The sequence below is a fragment of the Corvus kubaryi genome, unplaced genomic scaffold (assembly GCF_017639235.1).
Source record: "Corvus kubaryi isolate FWS band 111438036 unplaced genomic scaffold, C.kubaryi_AGA036_p1.0 137, whole genome shotgun sequence".
In the NCBI taxonomy this organism is placed as follows: domain Eukaryota; kingdom Metazoa; phylum Chordata; class Aves; order Passeriformes; family Corvidae; genus Corvus; species Corvus kubaryi.
The window spans coordinates 15480462-15490421 of record NW_024580671.1 but is presented as its reverse complement, the minus strand read 5'-3'; the positions used below and the strand labels follow the sequence as shown (position 1 = coordinate 15490421).

The following is a 9960-nucleotide window of genomic DNA, read 5'->3' as shown; positions in this document are numbered from 1 at the left end:
GTAACATTCATTTCAGTGCTACTGTAGTTCATAAAATAGGTGCTGTTGTATCACACACCACTGCATAACAGACAACATGCCCCAAATAAAACTTAAGCATTGGAGTACATCACTTCAAAGCAGTTTTGTTGGGTTTTAGTATTGTTTTTATTACTGGGTTTATTTTTTGTTTGATTTTGAAAAAGTTTGTTGTTTTCAAAAACTTTTCAAAACAACAAACTGGAATCACGGATGAAGCACAGCCATAACCTAGAATTGATTCAGATTTATACCAGGAGTGACTGACAGTCAATGGGTATCACAACTGCTAAGTGGCCTCTTACAGAGCTGGTCTCTGCCCATTCCTGAAGGAACAGGTGCCCACAGGACAGAAGCCAGCAGCAAGGCTGTGTGAATCACTCACTATCCGAGAGCAAATGAGGCGGGCTCAACCACAACAGCTGCCAGAGCCAAACAATCCTCTGAACAGCATTTTATTCTGAAAGGAGCCCCACACATGGCACAGCCAAGAAACTCTACACACAGCTTTAAAGTCCAACAGACACTTCTAATGAGTTGTCAATTTACACATAATTTTAAAAACCCCCACACTCCTACCATAAAAATATAATGCAGATCTTACATTGTTGCCAACACATTTAGTCCTCAAAATCTAGGTTTGCGTTATTGACGCCAGTTTGCTTGGGTTCCAAGAAAGATGATTCTAAATTGCCAGATGAGACAAACCAAATCCCAAAATTTTCACACCCTCCACTTTTTAAAGATCAGACCCAGAAAACAAGAACTTTCAAGCACAGCCTTGTGAATCAGCGTAACAGCACCCTGACCTTGGCTTCAGAACCTGATTGCGTGTGGCACTCCAGGCCACTAAGCGCTGGCCATAGTCTCTCACACACCTCAGGAGGGCAGAGCACAGGCAGTGACCCATCAGCTCCAGGCAGAAGCTTTCAGCTCTTACACCCCCTGCCTCTCAGAAAAAAAGTCCTTTTGCACAGGCTTTTTCATCTGCTTTGTTTAAAAGGCACAATACCTAAACTCCAGGCCATTCCCAACATCTCCAAAAAAATACAAAACAGATAAAATTGACTAAATTTTTTTCAGCCCCACTCTCTTCTCCCTGCCAACCCCATCATCTCATTCAGGGAAAATTCAGTGGTCAAAACGTTCCATAAAACAAGCACCACATAAACCACTTCAATTTGGTTTCCCCTCTGTATCTTGAAGGAAAAACCCCCAAAAAAGACACATCACACCATTAATTTTCACATGTTTAATGTAATGAGAGTCTAATTAACTTACAGTACTTTTACCTCCACTAGATACTGTGTTTCAAAAGTATAATGGGAAAAAAACAAACATGAAAACCCCACTTTTTTGGTAATTTAAAAAACTAAATCATTTGGAGTTACATATACAAAAATGACTCTCAAAAAATTGTTCAGGATTTTATTTTTCACCCTTATCTAACAAAAAAGATTCAATGAGAGATAAAAGATGGCACTTAAGAAACTCTGAAGTCAGGGAGGGGTGTCATAAGGTTATACCAGGACTTCCGCTGGAGAGCATGCCATGAAGCAACCACTATAAATAGGGAAAGAATGTGCAAGAGCTCCAAATAAGTGAGAAGCACATCATGTTTTGCAAGCTTGTGTTCTGAGGGCCATGAAAGTGAAGACTCTTGGCTGAGGAAAGCCTGCCCGAATTTCCCCAGCTAAAGTCTATTCAAAGCAAACCCATCATAGAAAAATCACAGGAACAGCTACACACTGGTTTCTGCAATACTCATGACAAGCTTTCCTTTGTGGATCAACAACAAAAACAAGCAGAAAGGTGACTTGGAGAAGCCACAGAAATAATGGGAAGCATTTGCTATTTTTCCCATGACAAGTAATTAAGAGAAATAATATGGAATCAAGTTAAAATAGACTAGGCAGAAGTCTTTTTAAGGTGTATCAGCCAAAAAAAACTAGTAACACTATTGGTTTTATTATCAGTTTCATACTTACACTTAAAAGAGATCAGGAAAAGGAGTACACTTTGTACTAAGTTCAGAGCATTCTTAAAGAGGGGAAACTAGCCTAGAAGCAGCTAGGACCTTTATTTTCACCTAGAAGTTTAGCTCAAAAGATTGTGAACTTACACAGTCATTTAAATGACTTGAGTTTTTGAGGTGAAATTTGTTTCCTACAATTTACAGTGCTCATTTTAGCTTTCATTCCTCTAATTCAGAGTTAGGGAAGGGACCAAAGTGAATTGCTCATTCTACTGTTTCCAATTTATATTTTTTAATAAAGAAAATATTCACTAGACTAAGAAAGACATTAATATTTTACCTTTGCATCCCACTTCTGCAATTGCCTCCCACTAAAGGACATTCACAAATACTCTCATGTGTAATACTTAATATTTGTGAAAATAATTCATAACTGTAAGTTAATAATTTGTTCACTTGGATGCCCATATGCTATGAATTGGGCAGATAGTTTGATTCATGCACAGGACTAATGGTGTCTGTTAAAGAAAATAAATGCAGAAATCTACATGAAGTACAACTTTTGCTTGAATCATATATTAATTACACAGAAGAAACAAAAATCTACTTACAGAGAAAAAGGGTGAAAAAACAAACACACTCAATCCAGCACTTTTCCTACTATAAGAATATTGCACATTCCGATAATGTTGCACAAATTACTGGCTTTTTATAAAGACCATATATGAGGTATTAGTCTATTAATAAATAAAGAAGAACATGGAAAAGCATTTAATATAACGCAACTATACAGTCCAAGGATTAGCCAATGAAAACTGAACAAGCAGTAACACGTACCCTTGAGAGGAAGGCTAAAGTTCCTTAGCAAACAGGCAGCTTTCAATACCCATCCAAGAAGCAAAGGGTTAAATCTCCTAAGAAAGATTTTAGGAACTCAAAGCCTATTTAGAACACTGCTAGTTAAAATGCTTATTTTGCTCAAGCAATCAACCTGAAAGGTAAAATCTTACCTTACAATTCTAGAGGGACAGCCAATTTAACATACTGAATCTATATTACTAGTTAAAAGAGTTACAACAGAACTTTTTGATTGACATTAGCCAAAGTATTTGGGGGTTTTGCTGTGGGGCATTTTCTGAAGTTTTTTTCTTTCTTTTTAGTTTTAAATAGTTTACACTGGTTGTGGGTTTCCATGGTGCTAAAATCAATACCCATTTGCACTGTCCTTATTAGCAGTTTCCAGCCCCACAAGGCATTGGATGACTACAAGGATTGTAATTTTCACTCTTACTCTGTAATTAGGCTAAGAATTTACCTTTCAAATCACAACGCTGAAAAATTCCTGCTGACAGTAATACATCTGTCAATCTAAACAGTGTATCTTCTACTTAGACCCTTTCAGGAAGATCCACGAATCTGTAGGCAAGCTTATCTTATCAAAGTTCCTAAGATCTCAGAGGGGTATTAGTTCAATAAAGTGAGTTAGAAAAAGTACACTGCACACATGGTAATATAATAAGCATCAAACAAGAGTGTTTTGGGTGCGCTCTTCCAACCAAACCTTGTAAGACAGATATTTGTATTGGGGAAGGAGGGGAAAAAAACCAAAACAAAAACTTTGTGTGCACACAAACTTACATACACAAATATCCCTATATCCCATAAATAAGTCAAGGGTTATTCAAATCCTCAGATCTTTTCAGGCCAATGAAAGGCTAGTCAGAAATAAAACTAATTCCTACATCACTCACAATCTTAACATATTCCCTCCTGTTATTTTCCAACTTCAAAAAGTAAGGGTTTTACTAATACTTTTGCAGTGCTAGAGAGAGTAACAAAGACCCAGGCAAGTCCTATTTCTGCTGCTAATTTTTGTAAATTATCTAATTTGCACAGTAAATCTGTATCAGGTAAAAACTGCAAGTGCAAACTTGGAAAGACACAATTAAAAGAAAAGCAGCACTTCAAAATTAAAGTATCTCCTCTGCTTCAATCCACACACCAGTAATTCAATCAGTCCTGAACTGGCATATATGAAAAAAATTATATTACATTTCTGAAATGAAAATATATATATCTTGTATTCAAATTTAGGGAAAGTGTTCACTACACTGAAATATATATAATTTTTTCTGCCACACGAGATTATTTCTCTCCCATTCTAAGTAGTTGTTGACACGTTTACTTCCCAACAGCATGTTGTTTCTATTCTGAAGATTAGTTTCATCTACAACTTCTTTATAGTAGTTTAAGTGTTTTTTAGAAAATACGGTTCAGAGAATTTCTTCCATGTTAGCACAAAACCAAGAAAGATTATGAAGATGTTGAGAAAAGAAGAAAAGAAGAGAAGTTTAGAGGAAAGGAAACATTATTGTCCAGAACAGTCAGTATATGTGGTAACCATGTTTCCTCGTCTCTGAGTGACAGTCCTGCAGTGCTTGCTGGATCCATGAAACCTGGCATCAGTTCGCATCGCGTGTCTGTGTGCATTCTCAAAGTCACTGAATGAAAACATTTTTTCCATATTTTCAAACACATCATCAAACAGTCCACCTCCAAAAGAAAACTCTTGGAAAGAACGTCTTTGTCGATTATGAGCCTCCCGATGACTTCGGAATTGATTTTCAAAGTGCTTTTTTGACCGGGAGTTTTGACTAAATAGGTCAAAGTCTTTGAACAGATCGTCAAAGTTGAAATTAAATGACTGGTGGAATGGGCTTCCATTACTTCCTTGTCCTCCATGACGGCCAAACTGATCATATTCTCTTCGTTTATTCTCATCTGACAATGTTTCGTATGCTATTTATGTTTAAAAAAAAAAAAAAAAAAAGTTACAGCTCATTTCCATTTAAAAAAACAGAAAAAAAGAAAACAATACACAAAGAATAGCAGCTTTCTCTCCCACTCTTCCTTAACCAGACAAATTTCCAGCAAGACTTTCATTCAAGATTCAAGCCCAATCAAGCTCAACGTTTATTTACCTTTCTCCAAACTAAAATAAAATGCTTCAACATAGTTATTTACAATAATAAACACAGCTATATTATGAGGACAGATTACATGTAATAGAACACAGTTCAACTACCACTAAATATTAGTGTTTAGATCTGAAAGAAAATAACGATGAGAGGTGGTCATCAGAAAGCCTGAAGGAAGAAGGATGAGTTAGGATTTCTACCTAACCAGACAAAGGATCTGCTGCACTCCTGTAACAGGAACACAGGGCAATGTCTGCAAAGCTACTTGCCAGCCAGCCAGCAAGTTCTAGCTACACCAGTTACAACCAAGCAACAAGATAAACATCGAGCAGATAAAGGGAATGAAATTTCACTATGTGCCAATTCTCAATTTTTCGGAAGTTCAGCAATAAACCTAGATTTTGTGACTGGATATACCCAAAATGAAATTAGATTTCCCTCCAATCTTTGGTCTAGAACTACAGCTACTGGTGTTCCAAGGCAGAAACTCTGATAGATAATATACCCATTCTGATAACTAAGTATTTTAAAAACTCATTTTCATACCTGTTAAAGACTTGTAATTATTCTATATAATTCAACACTTAGAGTTCCTAATTCCTCCTGCAGTAGGTGCTAAGAATTGCAGTATCTAACAAGACTGTCCCTCCCTTTCATTATATTACTAACTACCTTTCCTTCAAAATAACTCTTCTGCAGACAAGAAGGTAAAAGCCAGAAATCCCATATTAGCTTAGCTAGGAGAACTACACAAATAGATGGATGTTACACCTGAGTCTACAGGGAATAGAAGCGGGTATACCTTATTTTTCAGCGAGTCTTTCTGGTTTTGATTATCCACTTGCACCATTTTATCACAAAATACTTATAAGTGATGTATTCATAGGATCACAGGATAGTTCAAGTTAGACATGACCTCAGTCTCTACTCTAATCTCCTGCTCAAGGTAGGGTCAGTTATGAGATCAGACTAGGTTGGTCAGAGCTTTACCCAGTCATTCTTGAAACATCTCCAAGGTTGGAGACTGCACAACCTCTCTAAGCAATCTGTTCTAACACTGGCCTGTAGAATAGAATCACAGAATTGTTAAGACTGGGAAAGATCTCTGAGACCATCAAATCCAGCCATTATCCTCAAGGTGAAAAAGTTTTTCCTTACAACCACCCTGAACCTCTTGCACCTGTTGTCTGTTGTATTCCCATCATGAACCACTGAAGCACCCTGCTGCGTGCTTTTTTATAATCTCCCCATAGTTACTGCAAGGTTCCTGTTATGCCCTCCTGATACCCTGGTAGTAATCCTGAGCTGGATCTTATGAAACAGATCAAAAGGTAACAATTAACCTCCTAGGGCTAAAGTTGTCCTACCACCCAGTATTTTTTGTGAGAACAGGAATATGCCAAAAGCCTAATAAGCAGAAATGCAACTGTGTAAAAGGCCTTCCTATGTGCAAGAACACAGAAACAAGCCAGATTTTGATGCTGGACATTTGACAGCACATAAGTAGAATTAAGAAAAAAAAACACCTTTATACCTCTTATTGAGTAAAAACAGAATGCACTTAGGTCATAGATAAAAGACATGTATCAAATTATTAAGACAAAAGTTAGTGTATATTACCTTCCGCAATTTCTCTAAATTTTGCTTCTGCACCAGGACTCTTATTTTTGTCTGGGTGGTATTTCATAGCCAGCTTGTGAAATGCCTTCTTAATCTGGCGGTCAGACGCATTTTTTGGAACTCCTAAGATATCATAATAGCTCTCTGTAGCCAGTATTAATTCAGTTATCATTAAAATGCAGAGAGCAAATGTGAAGACAGATTGTGTAGTGGCCATTTCTCCAGTTCCTAAAAAGAAAAGGAAATATACTTGAAGAACAAGTTATTTTACATTCCACGACAACTTAGTTACAACTGTAAGCTGGCAGAGGAAGACCAGTATGTTTCAGGAGCCAACGACAGACTTGTAAGCGCACTGTTTTTCACGCGTCAAACTCCATTACGCTATTTTCATATTCACAGAATATGTAAGTGAAAATACTGCAGATTCACTTTTCACATGCGTAACAACCACTTTGGTGTTCATCTTTGTTTTACACTTAACTGATCATTGTCATACAAAGCTGTGAAAGTAAATACACAGCATATTTCATTGCATCAAACATTTCATGGTGCCATAGCTGAACTAGCTTCACATTAATCCTTGAGTTCTAGGACCATAAACACAGCAACTCTAAATTAAGCACAGGCTGCAAAAACTGACTCTCTACTGGAAGACCAGTTCACTGATTAGCTGGTGCAACAACAGGAGCCTGAAAACACAACTGGCCTAGAGATGACTGTGAGGCGCAGGAAGACAAGACTATCAGACACTCGTGCTCAGCTTCAGCTCATTTAACCAACCTAAGGTGAACATGATAAAGAGTAAATCATTCATTTCCAGAGTTCAGACAAGTAAAGCACATTTTCCTTTATTTAACAATGGGCTGGCTTAGCTCATCTGCATATCAGATTGCATTATAAAGAAAAACACCTACCATTTCTTTGATATCAAATAATTCATCTAATAAATACCACTGCATAGAAAGGTTTACATATGAAACCCTCAGTGTCAGAACTAAAGGCAAAAGAAAAGTATTTTATAAAAGACAAGCAGCTTCAACAATAATTAAAAGCTTTAACTTTTTTTCAACAATGCATCTGTCAAAAAGACATATTTTGAAACAACTATGTGAGAACTTAGGGAAAAACTGTGGCATATATAAATGATTTAAAAAAACAGTTCCACATAGCCACATGATGTCTCATGATTTGCATGAAGGACGGGGTGAGCTGTTCCTACTAGAAGGTGAGAGCAGATAATATGCCTGTGCATATCATATTTAAAACACACACTGCAGAAAGGCAAATGTTACAGGACAGAATGCTGGCTGACACCTGACCAGAAGGATGTACAACAAGGCCCTGAACACTCCAGACATAACATGTCCCCCCCCACCAGATTACACTGATTTGAATGTAACATAAGAACAACTCAGAGATAACTGGTGTTACTTTCCTGAAAGTTGAATAAATAAATTTACAGTCTGAGCACCATTAAAGTTAAAATACTTCTACTAGCCAGCATGGGACCCAATATTTGTCAGGCAGAATGCAAAACCTTTGAATATCTGATACATAAGAAAATTAAGCATTTACCTGAAAATCAATATCCTCTAAACAAAATAAAAATGCAAGAACCAAAAATGGAAAAAAGAATACAGTTTCTAATAGGTAAATGAATGCTGTGAACCAAGAGCAAAAGACTTGCGAGATTAATCTACCCATGCCCTCTTAAGCATTTATTTGGCCAGCAGCCTGCATGATATCAAGTGTTAAGGGGCAGCAGTTGAAACAAATTGTATTTTGATCAGCGCACTTAGATACCAAATGCACAGTTCTTTCCAGTATTCTTCATGCACGATATCAGACATATTTTTAGTACAAGATTTTCTCACATATCCTCTCTCACCACTTCACTAACCTGAAATTTTACAACTTGGGCACTAAGAACTACACACATCCTAACTATTTTTACAATCCTTTTCAAAATAAAGTCTCTTTTAAATACTTATTTTACTTGTGTCTCTTCACCCTCGGTTTCTCAATCAAAAAGGGACAGGTAAACTGCACTTTCCAGGCTTTGCACTGTAGCAGCTACTTAAACCACATTCCAGAATTCTTCCAATAATTTTGAAGAGCTACACTTTATTTAGGTACATCTGTCAATAATGTTAGAGACCTTATGCCACATAATAACGATTTAACTCTGTTAGGTGAGCAGTTACAGATCTCAACTACTATTCACCTTCGGACAAAAAGTGCACTGTCTGATGTTTATCCCAAGTACTGCAGAGGTGATAACAATCAATTCTTCAACAGTTTATGAACATTTATCAATAGCTGCTCAATGAAGGGATGTTTGAGGATGATGTACCTAGAATAAAATCTGTCACATACAGAAAATAAGAAGCTACTTCACCTTGTACTATAAATACCCTAATTCCATCCTTCTTTGAAAGTAATTAACCAAAATCTTGGATAAATGCTTATATTCAAAGTCTCACATACTCAGAGAACCCACGGTATCACTACTGTTCTGCTACTGCTCTGATTACAGAACTGCTATACACTAACCTGTGGAATGTTCACGTCCTATAATTATTTCTGCAAACAATTTACTAATAGTAATAAAGTTACCAAAGTCTTCCCTTGCTTCTCTTATCACGACTAATCCGATGAACAAGCAAGTCTCCCAGTCCTCAAGAAGCTAACAGGCAAGTCTGTCAAACGGAGGGACTTGTACTTGTCTTGGCCTCTCCTACACTGACTCGAAAGCAAATACAGGAGAAGGTTCCTGAATCTTGCCCTGGAGCACATGGAAACGAAGGAGTCATCCTGGCATCGCCCTGCCTATCCAGACCCCTGAAGACCTGCCTGGAGCCGGACTGCACCATAGGGCGGGGCCAGGCCAGAGCTGGGCAACCGCGAACAGCCACACTGACCGACGCCGTCCCACCTCAAGAACGGCTAGGCTCGGAAACACCACCGCAGCCTGGCCCAGAGACGCCCAAATTCCAAATAAATTCCCCGGACCGAGCCCCAGTGCCCCCCGCCCCACCCTCCACCCCCAGTTTCCCACGCTGCCCCCAAGCTTCCAAGCGCCCCCACGACCTCCCCCACCCCTCCGCGTTCAGCTTCGCTTCACCCACTTCAGCAACCCTCCACTTCCCCCGAACCCTCACCCAGCGGCCGCGGTCCTTCTCCGCCGTCCCCACCTCAGCGCCAGCCCCGCCGCCCCTCAGCGCCGCCGCCGCCGCCACCCGCCCGCGCCCGGCGCTCGCGCAGTCCGGCCCCCCGCGCTTCCTACACGAAGCGCTGCGCCATTGGCCGCCCGGGCCCACGTGATGCGGTGCACGCGGGAGGTCGCACCCGCGGCGCCGCCGCCCC

At 39.0% G+C, this 9960-nt stretch overlaps 1 protein-coding gene across 2 annotated transcripts; it reads right to left on the bottom strand.

The window, feature by feature from the left end:
* Positions 1–1255: 1255 nt before the first annotated feature.
* DNAJB9 (DnaJ heat shock protein family (Hsp40) member B9) lies at positions 1256–9849 on the bottom strand. Of its 2 annotated transcripts, none has more exons than XM_042018032.1 (3): positions 9756–9849; positions 6592–6819; positions 1256–4792 (listed from the first exon to the last, which is right to left on the bottom strand). In XM_042018032.1, exons 2-3 carry the CDS (start codon positions 6806–6808, stop codon positions 4362–4364), a joined length of 648 nt encoding a protein of 215 aa, XP_041873966.1. In that variant the 5' UTR covers positions 6809–6819; positions 9756–9849; the 3' UTR covers positions 1256–4361. The 2 variants fall into 2 exon arrangements, with proteins under 2 accessions (XP_041873966.1, XP_041873967.1); XM_042018033.1 differs by having other exon boundaries at positions 9789–9811.
* Between the last annotated feature and the right edge of the window lie 111 nt (positions 9850–9960).